General features: G+C 45.0%; 1 protein-coding gene across 1 annotated transcript; it reads left to right on the forward strand.

Moving 5' to 3' along the window:
* Nucleotides 1–27,801, forward strand: STIP1 (stress induced phosphoprotein 1). The gene is made up of 14 exons (XM_061606340.1): nucleotides 1–116; nucleotides 6,106–6,315; nucleotides 7,982–8,123; nucleotides 10,564–10,705; nucleotides 12,124–12,292; nucleotides 13,265–13,391; nucleotides 15,049–15,151; nucleotides 17,785–17,905; nucleotides 19,759–19,855; nucleotides 22,345–22,469; nucleotides 23,836–23,872; nucleotides 24,445–24,548; nucleotides 25,942–26,114; nucleotides 27,313–27,801. Exons 1-14 carry the CDS (start codon nucleotides 108–110, stop codon nucleotides 27,383–27,385), a joined length of 1,632 nt encoding a protein of 543 aa, XP_061462324.1. The 5' UTR covers nucleotides 1–107; the 3' UTR covers nucleotides 27,386–27,801.

Below are 27,801 nucleotides of genomic sequence, written 5' to 3' on the forward strand. Positions count from 1 at the left end.
TTCCAGAAGGCGGGGTGGGAAAAAGGAAAGGCGGGCGCAGGAGGGAGGAGGAAAGGCTTAAGTAGAGGAGGCCGGCAGTGGTGTCGCGGGAGACTGTGGCCGGCGCCATGGAGAAGGTGGGCGAAGAAGCTAACGCTTATTAGCATCATCTTGCGCAATGGCTAATGGGAAGATAGAGGCCATATATATATGTATATATGGGGGGCTTGCGGGGGGGGGGAGAGAAGAGAGACTGATGTGAGGCGCTGCTGTATTTTTTTTGCAAAGGATTCTGGGAAAAGGGGGTGTCTGAAGGGGGAGGGGCTGCTAAGGGGTTTAAAACTGGTTGGGGAAAAAGAGATTATGGGATGGCGTGGGAGTGGGGTCTGAAATGGGAGGTGGTTTTGAGGGGGCTGTGTGTGAAGGAGAAGGGGGATTTACCTGTGCAAGGCATCATGGGAAAGCCAGTGGGTCATGGGCTGTGAGGAGATCTTGAGGGGAATAAGATCTTACGTACTTAAGGGGTCGTGGCAAGGTGTTTTTTGGTGGGAGGGCTATCTAAAATGGGGAGGTGCTGAAGGGGGGTTCTGGGGGAGTAATGTCCCTGTGTAAGGCCTTATGGGGAGGGGTCTTGAGGCGTTACAGTGTGAGAAGCAAGGGTTTTATATGTGCAAAGTCTGAAGTGGGGAAGAGGGAATGATGTGTGACTATATAAGAATGTAAGAGATTATGGAACATTATTGGGGGACTTGAGGAGATGATGTGCATTGTGGGAAAATCTGAAGGGATTATATGAAGAAGGGGTCTTGAAGTAATGAGTGAATATAAGGGATCTGTGCAAGAGATTGTGAGAAGTTGTTGGGGGTCTGAAATGGGGAAGAGGCAATAGTGAGGGGAAGTCTTATATGTATATTGTGGGAAGCTCTGAAAGAACCTTGAAGTAACCAGTGAATATAAGATAGCTATGTAAAGTATTACAGCAAGGGGGTTATGGAGAAGGTGACGTTAGCACTGAGTGGTCTTGAGGGAGCGTGAAGAAGGGATAGGTGAAGTGAGGGATCATGGAAAGGTTTTACAGGTTGAGGGGATCATGAGGAAGGAATCCATGAAGATAGAGCTATATCTGGATTTTCTGGGCATAATGTGCAATAGGGTTATATCTGGAAGAGCAATCATAGGAAGTTGTGGTTAGAGATTTATGGGGAAGGGGTCATGGGTTGCAAGATAGAGGACTGAAAGGTAGCTTGTAGGATTGGTGGATTGAGGGGGATAATGTAGTGTGTGTGGTAGAGGAGCTAGTTCTGTGTGAAGGATCACAAGGGGGTTGTTTTCAGGGGTTGTGATGGGGATATTGAGCAGGTAAGGTTGTGTGGGTGAGGGAAGTAAGGGCTGTGTCTTTCTAAGATGCTGTGGGAATGAGAGAGTCTGAAGGAGATGGAGTTACATAGTTATAGTTTGGGAGGGGGTTCATGATGTATAGTTTGAGAGTTTGGCTTTAGAAAGCATACCTTAATAAATTCCCTATGACGGTTTGGACTCAAACCATCACAGGACATTTATTACCACAAGTTGCTTTCTAAAGTCTAGCCCTCAAATCATGCCCAGCCCAATACAGCTAGTACCACCCCTTTTATAACCCCCATTTCCCACTTTGCAGTATCTCACACTATATTATGGTTTCAAGGATCCCTTCCCAAGCTGAACACCTCACCCTGTCACACCTTCTCCTTACGATATTCCCGTTACCTTTGGCCCTTGAGATGTTGCTGAACCACAACTCGCATCAGCACCAGCAAGCATGGCCAATGGCAAGGGATGGTGGAGTTGTAATTCATCAACACCTGGAGAGCCAAAGGTTCCCCACACCTGCAATCCCTCCTATGGAGTATGTGAAGCACAGGGATAATGTGCAAGCCACATAAAACAAGATCAGTGGAAAGTGTTTAGGTGATAACATACACTGTAGTGGCTCTTGAGTGTTCAAAGTAATTTGCATGTTTTGATTTAATCCAGTCTTACAACAGTCCTACTCCTCTCGGCCCCTGCGAGACAGTCATTGAGAGCCAGTGTGGTATAGTGATTAAGGTGGTGGACTATGACCTGGGAGACCAGGGTTCAAATCCCCACACAGCCATGAATGACCTTGGGCCAGTCACTACCTCTCAGCCTCAGAGGGAGGCAATGGTAAACCCCCTCTGAATAGCGCTTAGCATGAAAACCCTATTCATGGGGTCGCTATCAGTTGGGATCAACTTGAAGGCAGTCCATTTCCATTTCCTTGAAGAAAAGGATGTCTGACAGGCACCTTGGATGAGAAGCAGCAGCCTGATGCATTTTGGTTGGTTGCTTAACCTGTATTGGAGCTTGCTACTAATATAGCACAAATATCAGACACTCTGCCTTGTTTTGGAAGTTTGATCTTTCACATCTATGGAGTTTATTCAGGGTTGTGATTCCTGGGGACTGGATTATGGCAGGAACTTCTTGAAACCTGGGGAAAGATCTTCGGAGTAGCTTTAGGGGCACATTATATTGGCGTCTGTGGAACAACTGGGACTGGTGGAAGGACAACAGCTCAGTGGACAATCACTTGTTTTGCGTGTGGAAGGTCCCAGGTTTAATAACCGGTATTTCCAGTTTATGGCTCAGAAGTTGGAACAGCATGAAGGCCTGGAGAGCTGCTACCAGTCAGTGTAGACAGTAGAGCTAGGTGGACCAAGGGTCTCACTCTGTATAAGGCAGCTTCCTATATTCCTAGGTGAATGGAATAGCTTCTGTAGCATGACTGTGTGTCATTGGAGATAATTTCCTGAGGAGTGAGGTACTGTGTTGGTTGGAGGGAGGGAGGGGGCTTTTGCATTAGTAGGACAGACTGGGGAATGGTGTAATGAGTGGATGTTACAGCTTTGTTTTATATCAGAGATGAAGTCTATTGAGATTACCTGGCAAGGCTTAGTGGGACCTTTAGCTTTTTAAAGCATGCTTGTTTTCCAAAGGAGCCTTCTGAGCTGATCATAGTCTGCATGTTGCTGCATGTTCGGTGCCTGCTAGAAGGAAATTGTGAGGTAGGAATTGCTGTCAAGGTCCTCCAAGTGATGTGGGTGGCCAGTAATAGAGCCCCATTCTTTGTATGCAACAGGTGCCAGGTTCAGTCCCAGCCATTTCCAGGTAGGGGTTGAGAGAGAATCCTTTCTGAGACCTGGGAGAGCCAGTGCTACTCAGCTGGAATTAGGCAATCCTGAGCTAGATGTGCCAGTGGCCTGGCTTCTGAGACTGGCAACTGCTTCTCCCATTCCCAGTCTTCTTACCAGGAATCTTTTGACTGGATATGTAGTGAACCTAAAACCTCTTGCGTGCAAAGCATGTCCTTCACCACTGAGCTATGGGCTCCAGCTGACTTCCTCACACTAATTATAGGAGCTGCCTACCCATTCTAAACTGTAAAGAGTGTATTTGTCTTATTTGCGAAAATGAACGTGGGAAGCAAATCATCTTCAACAAAACAGGGCACAAGCTTAGCAAGGTGGCGGGCGTACAAGAGCGAATCTACCGAGGTTATACCATGGCAACCTGGCTATAGTCCACCTGCATTATTTCAACAGAACTAAGGGTTGAGTTTTCGTTCTCACCCCCTTCCCCTCCTAAATGAATGGGATATGGTTATGGCTAAATGTGCTTCTTGGAACGAAGGCATAGAACCTCCAGGTTTTTCTTGCTGGGTTGTGCCCTTCATGGGCTTGGGTGTGACATCTTGCCATGTGTTTTATTGTGTGGCTGTTAATCTCCCTCTAAAACCCAAGATTGGGAGGCCCTGAAATCTTTACATATGGAGCCTGAATGTTTTGTCCCCAATCAATGCAGCTAAAAATGGAGATTATTGTCCCCTTGGCTGTCTGTAATTTCAGCAGTCAGTCCCTATCTCAATAGAGCGGTGATTTAGAGGGAGTTGCCTCCAGCTTTCCATCTCCCCCTCCCCCCGAGGTGATTTAGAGGGAGTTGCCTCCAGCTTTCCATCTCCCCCCCCCCCCCGAGCAACCTTGGTCACAACAGGGACATCATTTTATTTGTATCAGCAGATGGTGGGCTGCTAATTCATCTGAACTGCAGATGTTGCAGTCTCAACTCCTTTGGCTACCTGTAGAAGCAGTGATTCATATCTGGGAGCCTGTCAATCTCTGGGGCTCACAGCTTCTTCCTAGAGGGAGCCCGTTGTTGGGAGTATCTCGTAGCAGGAATGGCCAACTCGTCATCTTTGGGGACTGGATCTGGCCTCTGGAGGCTCTACCAAATGTTAATTAAGGGGGGGGCATGCTCAGAGCTGTCACTCATAAGAAGAAAAACTTACTTCCACCCTGTAAGAAAGCAAGAGGTTTGATACTTCACTGTGTCATATAAAATCACAGAGAGGGACAATATGTGCATTATTCCCCATTGGGGTATGTATTCGAATGCAGTCCTGTATATCGTAAGCTCTTGCAACTAGATGCAGCTAGGTTGATTGTTGTGCCTGGCTTCTTGTGAGGGGCTCTTCTGGTGAAACACAATGCCCAACACCTGGCGCCTATCTGGAAAACATAGCAAGGGCTGAGAATGCAGAAATTGGTGTCTTATGGCAGGGATTTAGAACATAGGAAGCCTAAACCTGCACAACTCCTACAGCACTGTACAGATTTCATTAGCTGGGAACCATTAGATAAGAAATGGAAAATGTACCGTTCTGGTTGCCTCACCTCAAAAAGGATGTTATAGAACTGGAAACAGTTCAGAAAAGAGCAACCAAAATGATCAGGTAGATAAAGCAACTCCTCTGTGAGGAAAGGTTTCAGCATTTGGGGCTTTTTAGTTTAGAGAAAAGGCAAGTAAGGAGCGACATGATAGAGATGTTTAAAATTATGCATGGTGAGGAGGAAACGGATCGAAGTTTTTTTCTTCCTCTCTCAACACTGGAACTTGGGGACATCCAATGAAGCTGAACATTGGAATATTCATGACAGCAAAAAAAAAGTACTTTATCACAAAGTGCATAGCTGAATTCTGGAATTTGCTCCCACAAGATATAGTGATGGTTACCAACTTGCATGGCTTTAGGATTAAACAGATTCAGGGAGGATAAGGCTATCAATTGTTACCAGCCACAATGGCTGTGTTCTACCTCTATGGTCAGTGGCAGTATGTCTCTGAATACAAGTTGCTGGGAATCAGAAGTGGGGGAGAGTTGCAGTTCTGCTCAGGTCCTACTTGCAGGCTTCCCAGAAGCAACTGTTTGGCCACTATGAGAACAGGATACTGGACTAGATGGGCCACTAGGCGATCCAGCAGCGACTGCTGTTATTTTGACCTACTTTCTCCCCATCCCTGGTCAAACCTTGCAGCCAAGAGACAGGGTTGCAAAATGTGGAATTTCCCAGTTCGACTCTTGCTTCTGCCCTGAACTCACTAGATGCCCTTAGGCAAGCCGCCCTCGGCCCTCCATCTGTACATTTTCCCCCTTTTATATACTGCTTTTTGGCTCAAGGGTCCCCAAAGCAGTGAACAGGATACTAAAATAAAATAAACAGTAACAGTCAAAACAGTATACATCAGCACAATCACAGTATCAGAGGACCAGCAGCAAGGCTTCCCAAAAGTACATCCTATACGCTTAAGGGGCTAAGGACCTGGGGGGTGGGGAGAGATAAATTACTGACCTACCTTAAAGGGTTGCTGTTGGGACTGTAACCACAAAATACATGTGGCATACTTTGAATACTTGAAAGTTAAATTGTTGAATGTTATTACTATTAGGTTGTGTTCCTTGCCTTTCATATTGAGTAAGTAACTGACATTGGGTGCCCAATAAACTTGCAGAGGCCAGCAACTTACTTTTTTTTCTTTCAAAATGCCAAAAGAATATCTACTGAAGAGAGGAGGACCTTCCTCTTGCTTACCATCAAACTCCAATTTATAATAAAAATGTCTCCATTTGAGATTATAGCAACAGTGGGAGTCGGAATACAGGAGTTAACTCATCCAGGAGACTCAGAGTTTGGTCAGAAGTAGTTCAGTGGAGCAATAGGTTCTTTTTCTGGGTTGCTAGTACACAGAATCTCCACAAGCCTTTAACCTTTTAAAAAAAATTTCCATCAGGTGAATGAATTAAAGGAGAAGGGTAACAAAGCCCTGAGCTCAGGCAACACCACAGAAGCTATCAAGTACTACACAGAGGCCATCAAATTGGACTCTGCCAACCATGTGCTGTATAGCAATCGGTCTGCTGCTTATGCCAAGAAAGGCGAATATCATAAAGCCCTGGAAGACGCTTGCAAGACGGTTGAGCTGAAGCCAGAGTGGGGCAAGGTGAGAAAACCCTTCTAGCCAAGCAGTCCTGACACTGCTGTGGGGAAATCCCCGTTCCCTGCATCACGTGTGGGGAACCTTTGGCCCTCCAGATGTTGCATGACAAACAGCCAGGGATGATGGGAGTTGTAGTTCATCAATGTCTGTTGGTGGGGGTGCAAAGGTTTCCCACACCTGCTGTATATCATTTCTGATCCTGCTTGGTCAACTCCTGATTTTAAAATGAGAGCCCTATTGCTTTGCCGTGCCTCCCTTTACAGTGCGCAAGAGAGAAGTTGGTATTAAATGCCTTATAAAGAAGTCACTGCATTTCAGGCATGGTAACATTTTCTTGTATTTGTGGTGTTGGGGAAGGACTGTGTAGTTCAGTTGTAGAGCATGTGCTTGGCATATAAAAGGTTTTGGGTTCAATCCCTGACATCTTTGGGCAGGAACAGGAAAGACCCTCCTCCGAATGAAACTTTGAAGAGGGGATGTGATTTAAGGCAACTTCCAGTGTTCTTACTACATTTTTATCCTTTCCGCCATGGAGCTCAGGGCAGGATAAATGGCAGTTCTCCCCCCCCAACCTTTCCATTTTACCCTCACAATAACACTGTGAGATAGGTCAGACTGGCCCTTACCCACTGAACTCCATAACTGAGTAGGGATTGTAACTCAAGTCTAACCACTACACCACGCTGGTCGTGTGTTTTATGTGCACTGCCCACTGCATTCTTTAGTGACTTTCTGTGCAAGATGCTTAGCCAAAGATTGTCATGCACCACCACTGTGTGTAAGTGGCCTGCAGGCTAACAAGGGAGAGATTCTTCCTTGTAAATAAGCCCACAGAAAGTACATGAGTAGACAACCTGACATACCTGCATTAGTCATTTTAGCACACTAAGGCTGCAATCCAATACGTATCTACTCAGAAGTAAGCTCCATAGGGTTCAGTGGGACTTACTCCCAGGTAAATGTGTATTGGGTTGTAGCCTAAGAGTCTGAAAGAGAACAAACAGCTCTCCTCCAATTTGTAAAAACTTTGCTGCCTGGTTACCTAGGAAATTTATTTATATATTGAAATCTTTGTAATTCGCCTTTTCTGGGAAGTATATCAAGGTGGTATATGTCATACAATTTTTTTTAAGTATCCATAAAAACAGAATTAAAGCATCAGTAAAACATCAGGAGACACAGGTTGGTTAAAAAGAGAGATTCATATAAATGCATGTGTATACTCTTGCTGTTTTTCAGCCAGTTTTGGCTCTGAATCTTGCTTTCAATTAAAATCTCTAAAAGATAAAGAATGTCATTAGAGAGGAGCTGGTTAGTGCATGGCGTGTGTCAGTTTCTTTTGGCCACTTCTAAATGATTCAGTCCAGATTTCATGCTCTTCCCTCCGGAGGGGAACGGCAGAAGGAGCTGCAGATGGGACTTGGGAGCTGAATGATGGTAAAGATGTCAGCCTACAGAAGCGGTTCTTCCGTTGGTCTGTGACAACTTCTAGCTACTGGAAATTGGCACAGTCAGTTAGGCAAGTGGCTGCCTGCAAGCATGGAGGGACTAGAGTGCTCAGTGTTGTGTAGTCACCCATTTTTTGTGGTTCTTGGAAGATCAATTTCTTAGCCACTCTGCCTTTTCTCCTGACATACTCAACTGACTCTGGCTCTTCTCATCTTCTTAGGGCTACTCCCGGAAGGCAGCTGCCTTGGAATTCCTGAACCGTTTTGAGGAGGCCAAGAAGACTTATGCAGAAGGGCTGAAACATGAGCCGGGCAACACACAGTTGAAGGAAGGGCTGCAAAACATGGAGTCCAGGCTCGCAGGTAAATTGATTTTTTTAATATATATATATATATCAATATATATTGATTTATTACTTGCCTTTAACTCTAAGATCCCGGCAGTGGTTACAGCAATTTAAAATTCACTATTAAAAACAGCTTAAAACAAATTATAGTCACAGGAATAATGTGGGTCCTGAAAACATGTCAGGTGCCAAAGGCTGGGTTAAAGAGGTGTGTCATAGGAGCCATTCCTTGATCTGCTTCCTTACTTATCTCTAAGGCTTTCCTACACTTGCAGTAATTCTGTGGCTTTCATGACATGGAAGCTTGTGAAATTATACTATGACTGGATTTTGAGAAATCTTCCTATGAAAAGCAGCCTTCCCCAACTTGCTGCCCTCCAGATATCATTGGACTACAACTTCCATTATCCCTGGCCACTTGCCATGCTTGCTAAGGCTGACGGGAGTTGGGAATCTGACAACACCTGGAGCACAGCAGGTTGAGGAAGGCTAATGTGAGGAGATCCACACTGATGGAACATCATAACTTCAGGACAACTGATAGCTGTAATGTTCCCTGTCTGCAGCACGAACTTGAATGGGATTGGTACAGGGGTCTTGATGCAGATTGCTAGAATCAAATTGGGGAGCATCAGAGACAGATCTGGATTTGACTTTATTACTAAGAGGGCCCTATGGTACAGTCCTCTCATGTTTCTCCAGTAAGGACATGAAGGTGTTCTTGGTGGTTGCCTGTCAGTTGTAGAGGTTTCACCTGACATCTTCAAGAAACTTGAAGGTCTGTGTTGGTAGAGCTTGAGTGGCTAGAGCTGAGCTGTCAAATGTGTTGACGTACCTTTTCAAATGCCCTACATGAGAGACAACAGATTCAGGTTAGGCAAGTCTCGTACAACACAAGGCTGGAAAGCAACCTTAATGCAGAAAGCAGAGCTGCAGCCTTTAATTTTTAATCTGTTAAAAATTTTAATTGACTCATGGTCCAATTAGGGAGAGATTAAACATTGTCTTCTCTCCAATACAATTACTTATTTTAAAATGCAGGTGGCAATCATTCTTATGAGCTGTTCATCCTTTTCCTTTACACAAGTGGATAACTCCCAGGATGTGCTTAATCTAATAAAAAAAAGCTTCTTTCTTCAAATGTATTATGTTTGCTTATTAGCAAATTCTGTCAGTAGGTTAATTGGCTAAAATTAATATAATTAATTGACTAACTGCAGTTTCTTTCATTGGTCCTAGCAGAATGGTGAGTGACTAAAAAAGTCAGTTGCTGATGGGTTGTGGTGGGCATGTGGTAGGCTTATTTGGAATTTATCCAAACTGGTGAAGAGCAGCTGGATGTGTGAATGGCATTCTGCTTGACAGAAGAACCATTGACCTACAGGTTGTCTTCTGATGCCTGATATTCTGAGAACATCGGATATATTTGCTCCATCTCATTTCAGATGAAGGAAAGAGGGAGATGCTCCCACTTGCTTATCAATTGCTTCCCTTCCATGAGAGGAACTAATATCAGAAATTTGTTCTTCATTTTTTGAGATAAGGCCTGGGGCTGTCCTGAAATAAGAAATTAAAATAAGAATAGACAATGGTTAAATTTTAGTCACATTCAGTAAAAGAAAAAGCGAGTCAGACTTCTGTAACTTCAAGCTATTTTGTGAACAGGTGGGGGGGAAGAATTACCTGTAATTGTTGTTACTTACTGTATCTGTTAATCTGAATGGCATGCTGCAGTTTTGCTTATCACATGGATGCTGCCCAGATAATGTTTGTTTGCTATAAAATAATTAAAAAGAGAAAGAAATCATGAAGTTAGCAACTCCCTGGGAACAAAGAGAAATGGATTGACATAACCTGGGGAAGAGCACAGAGGTGATAGAACCTATTCTGTGAAATGATAGATCAGCCTTCTCCAACCTGGCACCCTCCAGGTGTTTTGGCCACAGCTCACATCAGCCCCAGTTGACACAATCATAGGGGCACCAGGTTGCTAAATGCTACACTAGATTGGGTTGATAAGGCTTCGTCTAGATCATTGGTTCCATTCTGTATCACATGACATAAGACAGCTACAGGCTAGCTCCAAGCCCCATAGTGGGTGCAGACACCTATTCCTGAATGAAGCGAGATCTTGCAGATAGTTGGGCTTCAGCCTCATTAGCAGTCTGAGTCAGAACTGTAGGACTGGGCTTTCCCTACTTCTTTGGCTCAGGAGCCATCAGCATTCAGCAGAGCTGCTGTTTCCACACAGGCTGGCTGTTGAAAGATGTGAATAGTGCAGGCAAGTGACAGCAGGAGCCTCACACCTTCCATAAGATAATCTCCTCCTGGGTTTTCTCAGAGCTTGCAGATGTGGATGACGGAGGAGGGCCTGTTGCCAAGAATGCTGCTGTATCTCACTCAAAGTAATTGTTCTTTTCCTTCTCTCTCCATCTCCCAAACCGGCCATTCTTCAGAAAGGAATCTCATGAACCCTTTCAACATGCCTAACCTTCATCAGAAGTTGGAGAATGACCCCCGCACGAGAGGCTTGCTCAATGATCCTAGCTACAGAGAATTGATTGAGCAGCTCCGCAACAAGCCTTCAGAGCTGGGGACGTAAGTGCCTGGGGAAGGGGGTCTGGAGTTACATCATGAAATAACTGTCTTTCTGGGTCAGGTGCAAGGCTCACCTGGCCCAGGATTCTGTCTCTCAACAGAGCAGGATTTGTTGGTGATAACCTTATTCTGTTTCCCATCACCAGTATTTTGGCATTCACGGATAATACTGCTGCTGTACAGGTGGATTTGATTTAGTTGTCATAGTTAGTAATTTGTGTACTTGACAGAACGGCAGTTTTAGATTGCCATCTGCCCTGGCACCTCTACTGCTTGCAGGGGACACAATTTATTTATAAGGGATTTATGCTCCACCTTTCCAGTACATATTTATTAAGCAAGGCAGCTTACAGTAAATTAAAATCACAATAATAAGATGCAGCCATGATAAAAACATAAGAGATGGGCACAACAGATAAAACACAGTGTTCAGTAGAATGTCTTTAACCTGGGAGATTAAAAGCCAAAATAAAAACTTCTTGAGAACCCATATGGTGTAGTGGTTAGAGTGCTGGACTAGGACCTCAGCGAATTAGGTTCAAATCCCCATTCAGCCATGAACCTCCTTGGGTGACCCTGGGCCAGTCATTGTCTGTCACTGTGACCTACCCCACAGGATTGTTGTGAGGATGGAATGGGGAGGGGAAGAACCACATATACTACCTTGGGTTCCTTGGAGGAAGAAGGGTGGGATATAAATGCCAGTATGAAATAAAAAGTCAGCAGAAGGTAATCGAAGAAGAGGAACCTCATGGGGCAAGGTGTTCCACAGTACTGGTGTGTCCGCTGAGAAAACCCTATCCTTTGTCCCAATCAGCGGTGCTTCCAGAGAAGAGATAATCAAGCATTCATTTACTTTTTCATTGTGTAGTTAGTTGAAATCCTGCAACCAGCAAAAACAAAATGTATAGTTTTGGCAAAAAAAGAAATTGTATTGTATTGGAAGATGTGTTAATGTCTGAAATTCAGCACAAGTAACTTCAGGTTCCTAGGAAGTTTGCAGCAAAACCAAGAAAGAGCCCTAAATCCTACAGCATCTTGAAATACTAAAAATTCTTTTTATGACCGGTTTTCATAGACTAGATGGAAGTCCATGAAAGCTTATGCTGTAATACATTTGTTGATCTTTAAGGTGCTGTAGGACTTGGTCTATTGCAGAATATCCACAAAAACATGGCTACCCCTCAGGAACGCGGAGTTGGCGATAGCTTTACCCTTGGGGAAACAGAGGCTGGGAGTGATTTGCCCAGGGCTGCTCTGCGGCAGGGGCAGAACTCACAATAGACTCATTGAAATGAATGGACCTTCGTTAGTCATGCCTATTAATTCCAATGGTTCTACTCACCCTAGGCCTCCAGCACTTAATCCACCAGGCTGCCCCTCAGTGTGACCCATTTTGTGTCCTTGCTTCGTGATAGGAAACTGAAAGACCCACGGGTGATGACAACTCTAGGGGTGCTGCTTGGAGTCGACTTGGCCAGTGCGGATGATGAGGATGAAGCGATGTCGCCGCCCCCTCCGCCACCCCCTAAGAAGGAGCCAAAGACGGAGCCCATGGAGGAAGACCTGCCGGAAAATAAAAAGCAGGTACTGTCTACTGACCCAGGCGATTGGGCTGCAGCAGAGTGCCAGCTCCCACGTGGCAAAATGTACCTTATTCAAAAGATGTATTGGCTGACTTTCTTTTCTTAAAAGCTTTTTTATAGCTGTCATCTTAGTGCAGCTCTTAATGAATTTCATACTCAATATACCGTACCTTCTACCAACAAAATATTGAAGGCACTTAAACAACATTTTAATACAAAGTAAGCTAAAACTTCTCTGAGTAGGCCCATTGAAATTAATCAGCCTGACTAACTTAGGTCCATTGATTTCAGTGGTTCTACTCTGAGTACAGTAGGGTCCCGCTTATACGGCAGGTTCCGTTCCGGACCCCCACTGTAAAGCGGAACCCCATTGACTTTAATGGGGCGCGTTGCGGAAAAATGACACAAAAGCGGCTTTCAAAGAGGGGAGGAAAGCCGCTGCATTAGCGGAGCGCTGGGAAGCGGGGCCCTACTGTATAACTTTGTTGGATAAAACCCTACAGATTTAACTTCTGTTTTGGTGAACTGCCCAGAATTTCTGCTGCTGGGTGGTATGGAAATGTAATTGATAAATAGTAGACTAAAATACATCGCAAATTATTTTTCAGAAATAGTGGAAATGCCAAATGTCCCATTAAAGGAATGTTACAGGTTTCACTTTTAGGTTGGCCCCTAAAAGATTTTGAGGTCTGTGACAAGTGGATCTGTCTTCAGAGTTATTCCATAGCTGGGATGCTACAGCAGAAAAAGCCCTATCTCTGGTAGCCTCACATCTAACTTCTGAAGGATGTTTGTGTCTCAAATGCCATTCAGGTTCATATGGGAGAAGGCTGGCCTTCAGATGCCCTAAAGGACTTCAGTGTAAGAGAAGCTGCCTCTAACAAAGCGGAGATGCTTTGGCTGAGTCGCTTGCGGGCCATGTCTTGCTGCTCTGAGATATCAGTCATTAAAACACATGTCTGTTGCCTTTCAGGCTCTTAAGGAGAAAGAGCTGGGGAATGAGGCTTATAAGAAGAAAGATTTTGAAATGGCCCTGAAGCATTATGACAAAGCAAAGGAGCTCGATCCAACCAATATGACTTACATCACTAATCAAGCAGGTGAGATTGGGGAGGATCCTTTCTCTTCCCAGGTAGAACTGAAGTTCCTTAGCAATCTTGTGGCAGGTTTAAAATGGCAGAGAAGCAAAAGGGGTGTGGGGAGAGACTATTTGGGATAGAGTTGAACTAGATCAGTAATACTACTTTAAAATAGGGCTGGGAAACCTGTGGCCCTCCAGTTGTTAGGTCATCTTCACAGTGCTGCATCATTTGTGCTCCAGCCATGGTCCAATCTGCTTCATTGCCACAGCTCCCCAGAAATTCCTCTGCTCCTTGAGTGGGCTGTGGATGGCACCAAGGCATCTTGGCATTCCATGGCAAAACTTAAGGCCTCGACAGTATTGTCACCCAGTTTCCCCAAAGCATTGAAAAATCCATTGGATTTCATAACCCCCTGAAGGTAGACCATCCTTATGGATCCCAACAGAGGGAACTGTCACTGTGGGACTACATCTCATCAGAAAACGGTATGTCCATGACAACAGGAGGAACACCATCCCCTTCTAATTCCAGACCATCCATCCCACCCTCTGATGCAAAGACCAAATTTAGGGTGTGCTCTGTGAGTCAGGTCAGTCACCAACTGAGACAACCCCATGGTTGTCTTGCCGACTGTGAAGTCCTGAGCTGGTCCAGTAAGGGCAGCCTTGAATGGATGTTGAGATCCCCAGGACAAGCATCCTGTAGTTTTCCAGCATCATGCCTGAGACTACAGTACACCATCAGCATCCTTAACCTGTCTCTTTGGCCAAACACTTGGTGCAGATCTTGGAGCTCACCTTTGAGGTCTCCTGGTGAAGGAGATGGAAACTTAAAGGATCACAGCATCTCCCCCCACCCCAACCCTTGAATCCATATTGGGCTGCATTGGATGCCCTGGTAGGCATAACTGGGTCAAACCCTCTCCACCCAGCTTCCCCACCTTGATCACAATAATACAGAATGCCTGAGAGCAGAACATGCTCCACAGTGCCAGACTCTGCATCTGTGAAAGCAACAGTGTCCAGGACAAATAACTTCATTACCAGGCAGAACAAAAAGGGAACCATGATGGCTATGTTCTACCTCCACAGTTGGAAGCAATGTGCCTCTGAATACCAGTTGCTGGGAATAACAGATGGGGAGAGTGCTTCTGCACTCAGGCCCTGCTTGCAGGCTTCCCACTGGGGCATCTGGTGGGCCAGTGTGAGAACAGGATGCTGGACTAGATTAACCATTCATCAAATCCAATGGGCTCTTTTTATGTTGTCAAGTTCCCTTCAGAAACACTGTCAACAGAAGCTAGTCCCATTAGGGTGAAGAACCTTTTTTCTGTTGAAGGCTGCATTCCCTTGAGGGAGGCCATATGCTGGCTGTGGACAGGGCTGAAGCAAATAGTGGGCGAGGCCAGAACTAAAAGTTTTACCCCATTTTACTCTCTTTCTGACACCCCCTCCGTTCCTGCCCAGCAGGCTATCAAGGAAGGGACAGATCCCTCTTCCCTGAGGTCTGAGCTGATGTCTTGCAGAGCTTTTGAAACTAAACAGAGTACCACATAAAAGTAGACTGAAGCCACAGATTTCCCAGCCTTGCTCTACAGCAGTCTTTGTTTACAGCTCATCTAATGGAATCGGGGGTTCACTTCTGTGTATTTTCTTCCCTCCTCCTTTTCCTCTAGCCGTGTATTTTGAGAAGGGCGATTACAACAAGTGCCGGGAGCTTTGCGAGCAGGCCATTGAGGTGGGGCGCGAGAACCGGGAGGATTACCGGCAGATTGCCAAGTAAGTGGCAGGCACTGCCATAGCAGCATATCTCTTGAAAAATGGCTCCCTTGTAACTGGGGGCAGGTCTGCTTGTGTAGCTTTGAGGGTTTCTTGAAAATGGCAGCTTTTCCCCCCACTTTGTCTGAGGGAAGGGGAGGAGGCAGCACCACTAAGCACGGCTTGCATAGTCCTCCTCCTCCTTGTTAAGCATACATTGGGAAGGGGCCGTAAATCTGCTTTGCATGCAGGAGGTCCTAGGTTCAATCCTTGGCATTTCCAGATAGGGCTGAGAAAGACTTCATGCCCGAAACCCTGGAGAGCCACTGCCAGTCAGTGTAGACAATACTGGACTATATGGACCAGTGGTCTGACTCAGTAGAAGGCAGCTTCCTTGTTCCTTACTAGAGTGCACCATATCTCTATTAAATGCCCATTGTGAAACTTTGCAAATCCAGCCCCCTGATTGGCTTCTGGGTAAGCTTCATTTGTGTGCATAAGATGTACTTTGAAATCTGTCTCACACTAGGTTAGACTGATTTGTTTAGTACCTTACTCTGACTGGCAGTGGCTCACCAGAGACTTGGGAGAGGGTCTTTCCTAGCCCTGCACTTTGAGATGCCAAGGACTGAACCTGGGAACTTCTGCATGCCCAGTCACTGAGCTAAGATCTCTCCCTCAACCATTATTTGATTTGTTAACCCACCCACCGTTCACCGTAAGGTTCCAGAGTGGGTTACAACAATTTAAAAACAAAATATTAAAATCCATTAAAACAAATTATGGTCAAGAGAATAGGCTGGGTCCTATCCATATATGTCAGTCAGGTGTCAAAGGCCAGGGTAGAGAGGTGCATCTTCAGCATACAATGAAAATATACATAATGAAGGTGCCAGACACACCTCTGTTGGGAGGGAATTCCACAGCTTAGGGGCTACCACAGAAAAAACACCCTCTTCTGGGCCACCATCCCCTGAACATGTGAGGGTGGTGGAGCTACCAAGAGGGTCCCCTCTCAGTCCTAACACCTGAGAAGGTCCGTAGGGAAGGAGGTGGTCTTCCTTATTCCAAGTCACAGACTATGAGTATTGTTCACTCCAAATGGCAATAGCTCTCCGTGATCTCAGGCACAGAAGGGTGGGATCCTTTTAACTGGAGATGGCAGGGATATAACTTGGGCCCTTCTGCATGTAAAGCATGTGCATTACCACTAAGCCATGTGGTAGAGCACATTTTTTAAAAAAATTGGATGGCTGTTCTTTTAAGGCATTAAACTAAGGTAGGGGTGGGACACAAGTGGCCCTCCAGCTGTTGGACTCCTAACCCATTCGCCTCAACTAGTGTGACCAAATGTCAGGGATGATGGGAGTTGTAGTCTAAGAGCATCTGGAGGGCCACAGTCTCCCACTCCTGAACTAATGGAGCCTGACTGCTGACATAAGAAGAGACCTTTATACATGAGCTGAGTGGCAACTTGAAATAAATCCTAGTGTATGGCAGTGTGACCTAGATTCAGCTGTGCTATAAAATTGCTACCCTTCCTAGCCTCTCTAACATAAACATAAGAAGACTGCTGGACTAGAAAGGCCTTTGGTCTGACCCATTTTCCACAGTGTCCAACCAGATGTCTCTGGGAAGCCAACGAGCAAAGCTGAGTGCAGTAGCTTTCCCTGAATTTATTCAAAGGCAGGCTGCCTCTGGTACTGGCAGCAGTGTACCTCTCCTGACCAATAGCCATTGATAGCCTTATTACTTATTTATTTGATTTATTATTTGATTTATATCCTGCCCTTCCTCCCAGCAGGAGCCCAGGGCGGCAAACAAAAGCGCACGCACACACAAAAAATCATAAAAACAGACTTTAAAATACATTAAAGCAAAACAGCTTTAAAAACATTTTTAGAAGCTTTGAAGACATCTTTGAAAAAAGGTTAAAAACATATTAAAAAGCAATTTACACATAAGCAGACCGGGATAAGGTCTCAACTTAAAAGGCTTGTTGAAAAAGGTCTTCAATAGGTGTCAAAAAGATAGCAGAGATGGTGCCTGTCTAATATTTAAGATAATTAATATTACATTTAATTAATTGAATATTAATTATCCTCCATAAACTTTTCTAATCCCCTTTTGAAGCCGTCCAAGTTGGCAGACATCACACACCTTGTGGTAGCGAGGTGAATGGTTTTAATTATGTGAAGATGTACATGTTTTGTCCTGAATCACCCACCATTCAACTTCATTGAAAGGCCCTGGGTTTCTAGCACTGTATTACAAGGGTGGGGAGGCAGGACTTCTCTATTCACTAGCCCCACACAGTGCCTAATTTTATACACGTGCTCCAGCTGCCTGATCATTTTGGTTGCCCTTCTCTGCACCTCTGCCTGCTTTGTAATACCCTTCTTGAGATGCAGTGACCAGAACTGTACACAGTATTCTAAATGTGGTCACACCATTCATTTGTATAAATGCACATCAAATACTGACAGTTCTTATTTTCTGTTCTCTTCCTAATAATCGTTAGTGTGGAATTTGCCCTTTTCTAGCATGCCCCTTCCCTACCCCCACAATGAAGCCTCCTGGGAACTGTGGTTCAAGATTTTTCACCTGTTGGGTACTTACCAGCTCCTCATTCCAGCTTGTTCTTTTGTGTCTAGAGCTTATGCCCGGATTGGCAGCTCCTACTTCAAGGAGGAAAAGTACAAGGAAGCCATTCAGTTTTATAACAAGTCTCTGGCTGAGCACCGAACTCCTGATGTGCTGAAAAAGTGTCAACAGGCAAGTGTTTGATTCCAAAAGCTTTGATGTAGCATTGAAGGCTTCATCCTGTGGCCCACGTTTGGGGAACCTCTGGCTCTCCTGATGTTGCTGGACTGCAATTCCCATCATCCCTGGCCTTTAAGGGAGGCAATCAAGGGAAATGGCTAACTCCCACAAAGACATCCATTTCCCCAGCTCCCTTAAAGACTGAGGAGCAGCCGGTGTACAGCATTAAGCTGTAAGACAGGGACAGGGAAACTGTGGCCCATCAGATGTTGTCAGACACCCAACTCGCATCATCCCTGACCATGCTGGCTGGGGCTGATCAGAATTGGAGACCAACAACACCTGGAGGGTCGCAGGTTCCCCATCCCTAAAAAGAGAAATCTGATATCCTCAAAATATTTTGAATCAACTGGCCTGTGGGTCGATCCATTGAAGCTAATTGACATAACTAATTTGGGTCCATTGATTTCAATGGCTCTACACTGAGTATAACATACCAACCTCAGACGTTTGTCCACGTCACACCCATGTTACAGCCACAGCAGTGGTTACTGATTCATGACCAGGCACAGTTGAGGGTGGTTGTAATTACTTTAAAAGAATAAGCGGCTTGGATCCTGGTTACTTAGGATTTGATAAGTCATCTCTTCTCCCGGCTGTGGCTGTATCAAGATTGGTTTGGTTGCACAAGAGAGTCTTCTCTGTTGTTATGTGCCTTCAAGTCAATTATGACTTATGGCGACCCTATGAATCGGTGACCTCCAAGAGCATCTGTCATGAACCACTCTGTTCAGATCTTGTAAGTTCAGGTCTGTGGCTTCCTTTATGGAATCAATCCATCTCTTGTTTGGCCTTCTTTTTCTACTCCCTGCTGTTTTTCCCAGCATTATTGTCTTTTCTAGTGAATCGTGTCTTCTCATTATGTGTCCAAAGTATGATAACCTTAGTTTCATCATTTTAGCTTCTAGTGACAGTTCTGGTTTAATTTGTTCTAACACCCAATTGTTTATCTTTTTCGCAGTCCATGGTATGTGCAAACTCTCCTCCAACATCACATTTCAAATGAGTTGATTTTTCTCTTATCCACCTTTTTCACTGTCCAACTTTCACATCCATACATAGAGATCGGAAATACCATGGTCTGAATGATCTTGACTCTAGTGTTCGGTGATACATCTTTGCATTTGAGGACCTTTTCTAGTTCTCTCACAGCTGCCCTTCCCAATCCTAGCCTCCTTCTGATTTCTTGACTATTGTCTCCATTTTGGTTAATGACTGTGCTGAGGTATTGATAATCCTTGACAAGTTCAGTGTCTTCATTGTCAACTTTAAAGTTACATAAATCTTGGTTGTCATTACTTTAGTCTTTTTGATGTTCAGCTTTTGTGCTTTGCTCTTTAACTTTCATCAGCATTCGTCTTCTCTGTGGTGCAGCTGAATTACTGAATTCCCTTGGGTGCCCAGTTGGCCCCCTTAATCTGCTGCTCTCTGCCTAGCCAAAATTGTTTATTTAGATAGGTTTTTAATTGGCCAGGTTTTAATGGCTTATCCTATTGTCTTTTAGTTGGTTCTGTCTGATACAGTTAATGTTTTTATGGACTATTGTTTAACGTATGTTTTTTAATTGTCTAAGCTGGTGTGATATTGTCCCTTGTGTTGTTTTTACCATGGAAAGGTGGGGTATCAATTTTCATAAATATTTTTCTTGTATCTGAGCCTTGTAGGTAGGGTTGCTAGGGGAAGGCTAAGACCTTCTCTCCAAATCTCCCAGTATCACTGGATCATTGAGTCCACATAATAAAGTCCAGCTGTTCCATAAATTCTGCCAGGGTTGTTCAGACTCACTTTCTGTTTCTGTGTTTCAGGCTGAAAAAATCTTGAAAGAACAGGAAAGGGTAGCCTACATCAATCCTGAGCTGGCTCTGGAAGAGAAAAACAAAGGCAACGAGTGTTTCCAGAAAGGTGAGGGTTTACCCCTGTGTGTTCGTTGTTGCTCTGTGTGCTGACAAGTAGCCACTGTAGTGAACAGGTGGCTCCTCATTAGCTGCAGAGAACTGTCTTGGAAATATTGGGAGAGTAACTGCATGAATCTTTGCTGAAGAAATAGATTTGTGATGCCTGGTGGCTACTATCCAATCCATTGTCTAAGGGCAATTGTTAAGGCTGCTGTTCATTGTCATATTAGGTCTTTGATTTAATACTTGTAATCCGCTTTTCCAACAACAATGGTAAGCTCAAAGTGGCTGACAGTAATAGCAATAGCATTAAATATTCACAAACGTTTCTATCAATATAATATGTAAAAACACCGTAGCATATAAATAAGGCCAAACCAAACAAATCCAGCATTTAATACAGTTCAGTACACACTCATAATAATTTGGTCTTGTAACTAACATAATTTGCTCGTCACTTTGATGACCTGTTGTTGGTGGTGTCATGGTGGTGAAGAGTGTGACCTGGCAGGTTCCCAAGTTAATACTTACAAAGTGGGCTTCAATAAGCCTCTATTGTCCCAACAGCATCCCACTCCACTCTGCAATATTGGGTTGTTAGTGCCAACCCTACCTGCCATGGTTAATGATATAAGAAATCCCCTACCAAATCAGACCCAACATCTGTCCCATCCAGCATCCTGTTCCCCTGCAGTAGCCAACCCATTGCTCCCAGGAAGCCTGCAAGCAGGACAGCAACATCCCTTTATCTTCCTTGCTCCTCAGCAAATGACACAAATGGGGCCTGCAACCAAATGTTGCAGCGTGGAGGGCTTCTGTTCTCATGCCCTCCATTCTCTTCCTTGTCCCACCTGGCTTTCCATCTTAGTTCCCCACAACTGAGCATTTTGTAGCCACTGAGCATGGTCAGTCCTCATTGCCACCTCTGTTGTCTTTTCAGTGGCTACTGAAGCCTTTTAAGTGGATACCTTATCCCAGTCTGCATCTATATTGTAATTGTTTTTAAGATTGCTTTTTAAAGATGGTTTTGGCGGTTTTATCCCTTATATGCTGCCCTGGGCTCCCTTTGGGAGGTAAGGTGGGATATAAAATAAATAAATAAATTGGGTGGTCTTCAGGGACTTCCCCTCTGTCTTTTCCCTTAAGATGATGTTCTACTTCACAGATCACGTTGATGATAGTTGTAGAGATGTAAAATTTCTGGAACTTTAGAACCCATGGAAAAAAACTTTTTTCCTGTTTTTTTCCAGAAAAAAATGGAAATTTTCAGAAAAATTGAAAAAATGCAATATTAGCACTTTTTACAGATTGAAAGTCACTTTGTTACTCCAGGAACATAAAATGTAATTATGTACAAGTTGGTTTGGCATAAAATTATCACATTTGGTAAATTAAAAGTACATTTTATTCAAACAATTATTACAAGTTGAATTTTTTAATTTTTTTTGTAACGATTCCTGAACTGTAAGGAACCTCTTTTGTTTTGCCAGTTTATGAGGAGCAGGCAAAAAACAATTTTACAAAAGCAGAAGAAACCATCAACATTAATAAAGAAAATTATTTAAGTCTCCTCTAGTCCTCCACAGAGTCAAGCAGACATAAGACATCCATTCCCCAAAAAAGAACTGAGAAAAAAAGGGGGGGGACCAAGATTCAATGAAACATTTATTCATCATGCTAAAATAAAACATTCCATAATCCATTTTTCTTCATTTTTTTTTCAATTTTTCAGAAAAAAACCAAAAATGGCTTTGGAAAAAACTGGGGCGGGGGAGGTTTTTTCCTGAATTTTTCTGGGTTTTTCCATGGGCCGTCACATCTCTAGATAGTTGTTGTTATTGTTATTACTGTCGTCGTCATCATTCTTACCACCTGCCCTTGACCAGAATGCTCCAATGTGGGTCACAACAATATAAAATACAACATTCAAAAGAGTTTAAAAGCAATTACATTTACAACTAGAGAGAGTCCTAAAAATCTCTCTCTCAAAGTGTCAAGGTGAAGAGGTGTGTCTTCAGCATACAATGAAAGCTGGACAATGAAGATGCCCAACACAGCTCTGTGGGGAAGGAGTTCCACAACTTAGGGGCTGCCACAGAGAAGGCCCTCTCCTGGGCCACCTACTCACCCCGAATGTCTGAGGGCAATGGAGCTGCCAAGGGGGCCCCCTTCGATAATCGCAAGACCCTTGAGGGTCTGTAGGGAAGGAGGCATTCCTTCAAATAATTTGAGGCATAAGTCTGCCAATATCTGCCTCTTCTGCATGGGTGGTGCCATTTTAGCTATGCATGCAACAGCACTTGCAGCCTGAACGCTGGAAACAGAAGGAATTACACCTCCTCTGAACACTGAAGGCTACACTTAGCTCTACCTATTCAGTCATTTGTCAAGATTGCTGAAATCACATGGGTGGAGAACTTTGGGCCTTCAAAAAACCACCACCACCCCTGTCTGTAAACTTAAAGGGGTACTTAAATCTCTGTTCTTCGCCTGCAGGGGACTACCCACAAGCAATGAAACACTACACAGAAGCCATCAAGCGCAACCCCGATGATGCCAAACTCTACAGCAACAGAGCTGCCTGCTACACCAAATTGCTGGAGTTCCAGTTGGCACTAAAGGCAAGGAGCTTATGACAGCGTTTTGCAAGTTCCAGGGAACATGGGGGTCTCAGTAGAAGGTTGTCAGGTTCTTCAGTGAGACTCAGATTAGTCTTGGGGGACAAGCTTCCCTGAAAAAGGGCTTGTTGACCTGCACCTCCCTTCTGCTGCAATATGCAGCTCCAAGGCAAGTGTTGGTTGTGTCAGAGAACACAGGGCTGTATCCAGTGTCAGTCCTACTCTGTGTAGAACTTTGGTACCACCTACACCAGCCTTTCCCAACCAGTCTGCCACCAGGTGTTGTTGGACCACAACTCCCGTCAGCCTCAGCCAGCAGTGCCAATGGTCAGGAAAGATGGGAATTGTGGTCCAACAACATCTGGTGGCCCACTAGTTGGGAAAGGCTGACTTACACCCTCTTAATGCAAGGCAACGGGGAGGTTTGGCCAGTGCCCTGTGTAAACTGTGCATTCACCTTTTGAATGTGACCCAGAATCTTCTGTAAAGCATGGTGGCTCAATGGCAGACAAATCAATGCAGTAGTTAGATAAAATTTAGGTGAGGAGGCTGTCTTGTACCAAGCCAAATCATTGGTGCATGTACCTTAGTATTCTCTACACCAGAGGTGGGGAACTGATTCTAGCCAGTGGGCCAGATGTTCAACATTCCCACCTACCCACCCCTGGCCAACTTTGACAGGTGGGCAGGGTCAGCGCTACTAAGGCTATTGCTTTCCAGCAATAGCTAGAGCTGGTGGACCACCTTGTCTACCGTTTATGTGAACCAGGCTTAAGAGCAGGAATGGGGAACCTGTAGTCCTCCTTCCAGATGTCTCTTGACTAGAACTTGCATCACCATTGGCCATGGCCGTTCTGGCTGGGGCTAATAAGAGTTGGGGTCCAACCACATCTGGATGGCCACAGATTCCCTATCCCTGCTTTAGAGGCAGTGGCTGGAAATGTACTCGGGTGTTTTGGCACAGCAAGGCCTAACCACCACTATACACCTTTATCTCTAATCTATCTACTTGATGGCCCCTCTAGGGAGGAGTTCTGATGGTTAGCTCTGCTTTCTCCGATACCACTGCATAAGCACAGCCCACCTGCTGGGCTCAGAAGGTGATTCCATATCTGGGCAGATTAACTGGGGTCCACTGTGGTGCAATGGTCGAAAGTGTAAGCAATGGAATATTCTTACCTCTCTACTTCATTCCACCTGGCCAACCTCCCATTCCCAATCTGTTAGCAGGAGCAGAAACATCCAGGATTGTAAATGGATAGCTAGGCTGAACTGACCGAGAATGGCTGGATAAGAGAAGAGGGGCAAGCCTTGTGCTCTTTCCTGAAAAATCAGTTTTTTTAAAAAGCATCTTCTCTTCCTTCCACAGGACTGTGAAGAATGTATCCATCTAGAACCCACATTCAGTAAGTACATAGGCATGAGTATGTTAGCTTGATGGACGAGGGACTGGGGAAGCTTAAAGCTAAAGAAGAATGTAGAGAGTGGCTCATGAGGCCAAAGAGTCAAGGCTGTGTAGGTTAAGGGGTGGGTGAAGAGCAGGGTTTAGATTTAGTAGCAGGTTGTCTGCGAATTCCCGGGACATGGGGTACAGCTTGTTTCAAGCAGTGGTGACTGATCCCCATTGGGATTGGCAGAGCGGAAGGCAAGGAGACCAGCAGCGGGTGGAATTCTACTTTTGTCCCCATCCTCTCTCCTGAGTTCTACAAGCAGCAATGCTGAGGCTAAGGAGGAGGAAGCTGATAGGAAGGGCAACCCTCTGGACCAGATATAAATGGGAAGACAAGTGGAGGCCATCTGAGGTTAGTGGAACCAGCGCCCATTGGTTTCAGGAGAATATCAGTCTGCATGTGGCCCAAGAAAGCCAAGCCCTAACCAATTAAGCTTAAAGAGCCCCCAAAACAACAAACACCCGGGTTTATGAAGAATAGAGTAAGAAAAGATACAAGGGCTGATGGCTTTTGCTTGTGGCTTGCAGTCAAAGGTTACACACGCAAGGCAGCAGCACTGGAAGCAATGAAAGATTATACCAAAGCCATGGATGTCTATCAGAAAGCCCTTGAGCTGGACTCTAACTGCAAGGTGAGTACTTGCTGGGTGCACATGGCTGTGACAGAGGGAAAGAGTTTCCTTTAAACCAAGGATGAGGAACTCTGTGGTCCTCCTGATGTTGTGGGACTCCCAAGCCCTCATTAGTCCCAGCTGACATGGCCAACGGTCAGGGATGATGGGAGCTGTAGTCCAGCAACATTGGGAGGGCAATAGCTTTCCTGTCCCTGCCTGAAACAAAGACAGGCCACCACAGAAGGATAGGATTATAGAGAGGGTCCTTCCCACCCCACATCCTCCAGGAGTTAAAACTGAGCCTAACCCGTGGTCATGAAGGAGAAGTCCTGCCTCCAGCCTTCAAGGGGATATCCATTCTCTTGGAGTTGGGATGTTCCTGAACTTTCAGTGGATCAGTATATTTCTTTCTTTCTTACCTGCACACAAGCCAGCCTGCCAGCCGTGTATGCTTCCCTTCAGAGCAGAGGTCCATCTAGTCCAGCTTCCTGTTACCCGCATTCCCACACACACACCCCACACACACGCGCGCGCACAAGAGAGCCTCTGAACATGGAGGTTCCATTTAGCCATCATGGCTAATAGCTATTGATAGGTCTCCTCCTCCATGATGTTTTAATCCTCTTTGAAGCCATCCAAGTCAATGACCATCACATCTTGTAACAGAAAGTCCCACAAGTTAATTAAGCATTGTGTCTGTCCTGAATCGACGTCACTGGGTGATCCAGAGATGTTCTGTCTCATTCTTCCCTGGCCTGGTGCCCTCCAGATGGTGGTGTCCTCCAACTCCCATCAGCCCAGCCAGCATGGCCAGTGGTTAGGGACGATGGAAGTTGTAGTCCAGCAACCTCTAGGCCAATGTTTTTCCCCATGGACCACTTGAAAACTGCTGAGCATATTGGTGGACGGCTTAATGGTTTTTCTGTCTGTTGTACCCATTGTAATGCTCTGTGCTAGAGGGTGTATGCTTTTTAATTGCATCTTTATTGCATTATGATTTGCAGTCCATAGAATTCAAACTGTAATACAATAAAAATAAGGAATTAAAGAAGTATTTTATTGTATTACGGTTTTAATTTATGGAATTCAAATTGTAATACGATAAAATACAATATAAGAAATAAAAGAAGCAATAAAATGCAATTTAAAAGTCGTTATGACTGTTTAATGCAGCCATGCTGTAGACTACCTGAATGAAGCTTGTGGACCACAATTTGGGAACCCTTTCTCTAGAGGGCACCAGACTGGGGAGGGCTGTCTTTTCCCCTGAGAACCTTCAAAGGGGTACATGTGCCCCTCCTGCCTTGTGACAAGCACTACTGGAGAGAAATAAGAATCTTGGAAAAACGTTCAGGGGAAGAGGGAATCCCCATCTCAAAGCAGCATCACTTTGCTGTCGTGTCTTCTACAGGAAGCTGCAGAAGGTTACCAGCGCTGCCTCATGTCCCAGTACAACCGCAATGACAATCCTGAGGATGTGAAGCGTCGTGCCATGGCTGACCCGGAGGTGCAGCAGATCATGAGTGACCCGGCCATGAGGCTTATCCTTGAACAGATGCAGAAAGACCCACAAGCCCTAAGCGAGTAAGTGAGAGGAGGGAGGCATCCATGTTGTCAGCTTAGGGAAGACAGCTTGGCGGGGCCTTAACAGCCATTGGGTGGGTCAGATGGTGCGCTGGTCCAGCCCATTTGGCTTCACAAGAGATAAAGTTCTAGTTTATAAATTATAAGTTACGCTCAGTCTGATGTTAAAAACACAGGGTGCAGCTATGAAGGCCATTAAAAACACAGAGCACTTTGCAGTCTAAGAATAAATTTTTCATGCTCTGTTCTGGATTCAGCTCTTAAAAGTTCAGAATTGTGAAAGGTTTCTGAATTTTGGAGTGCAGTAGCATGAGGAGAGGTATGAGAAGGAGTGGGGAGAAGAAAGACAGATGATGTGCAAGGCAGTGTATTGGTCTTTAGATGCTGCTGAACTCCCATTATCCCCACCCATTGGCCATGCTGGCTTGAGGCTGATGGAAGTTGTAGATCAGCAGCAGCTGGAGGGCCACAACTTAGCCACTCCTGGGTTAGTGTGTCAGATTGGAACCTGGTTTCAAATCCGCACCTTGCCATAGAGCTCACTGGTGACAGGGCCAATCACCATCTCTCAGCCTAACCTAATTCACAGGGTTGTTGTGAGGGTAAAATGGGAAGGGGAGAACTGTGTACATCACCTGAGGGTGGGGGGAGGTGGGATATAAATATAATAATAAAATATTTTTTTAAAAATAGCCATCCACTCAGTAATATATAGAATTTCATTGGATAAATAGTAATTATATATATGTGTGGCAAGGTGGGGATTGGAAGCTCGGTTCTTTCTGTGCCTTTTACAGGTGCTGCTAATGTGTTTTTTCAGAGCTTATTTCTACATTCATAAGGACTAGAGAGTTGTGTTGACTTAGATAGTGCCTAATGGCACAGTTTGCTTAGTTTGTTGCCCTGCAGCTTCTAAAAAAAACTTCAGGTCAGTGACTTGCAGCAAGGCCTTGTCTGGATGCTGATAAAGGGATCCCATTATGGCAGGGATGGGGAACCAGATGTTGCCAGACTACAGTTCCCATCATTCCTGACAGTTGGCCATGCTGGCTGGGGCTGATGGGAGTTAAAGTCCTGCAGCACCTGAAGGGCCATTCATTCCCCACGCACTGTAGTATTAGAACACCCATACTATGATTCAGCCCTTTGGGGGGGAACAAAGGTCCTGACGCAGGCACCTTCCTTTTCCTTTCCTCAGACACCTGAAGAATCCTGTCATCGCCCAGAAAATCCAGAAGCTCATGGATGTTGGTTTGATTGCAATTCGGTGATGATTTTGACTCGGCGCCCTCCCTCCTTTCCCTGTTGAAAAGGGCAGCTGGGACTTCCGGATGCTGGCAACGCAGTCCAAGGGCGCGCTCCCCTCTGTCAGAGGCAGAGACTTGTACAGTTGAGCAGTGTGTCAGTCTCGCACATATACATGCGCGTGTGCTCTCATCAAACCACCCTGCCAGTACAGGCCATGGCCTATGGATCATTGTGGCCCATTGCTCTGTCTCTCAGCAGTTATTTCCATTTGTGAGCTGCCCTCCTCTTCTTTCCCTCCCCACCCCCGCAGTTTTTAATTCTCCTTGCCAGCAGCTGTGTGCAGGGAAGCGCATCACTCGTTTGTTTGTCCGGTTACTTTTGGCTGTGAGGCTACATTTTTTTGGTCTGCTGCACACCCAATAAAAGAGCAAAGTTAGTG

Source organism: Rhineura floridana, chromosome 22, assembly GCF_030035675.1.
Source record: "Rhineura floridana isolate rRhiFlo1 chromosome 22, rRhiFlo1.hap2, whole genome shotgun sequence".
NCBI lineage: Eukaryota > Metazoa > Chordata > Lepidosauria > Squamata > Rhineuridae > Rhineura > Rhineura floridana.

Bases quoted from the DNA above. Each gene is read 5' to 3' on its own strand.
- STIP1 (XM_061606340.1), top strand. The intron at 6,316-7,981 runs GTGAGAAAACCC...TCATCTTCTTAG, and splicing joins TGAAGCCAGAGTGGGGCAAG to GGCTACTCCCGGAAGGCAGC. The intron at 19,856-22,344 runs GTGAGGGTTTAC...CTTCGCCTGCAG, and splicing joins CAACGAGTGTTTCCAGAAAG to GGGACTACCCACAAGCAATG.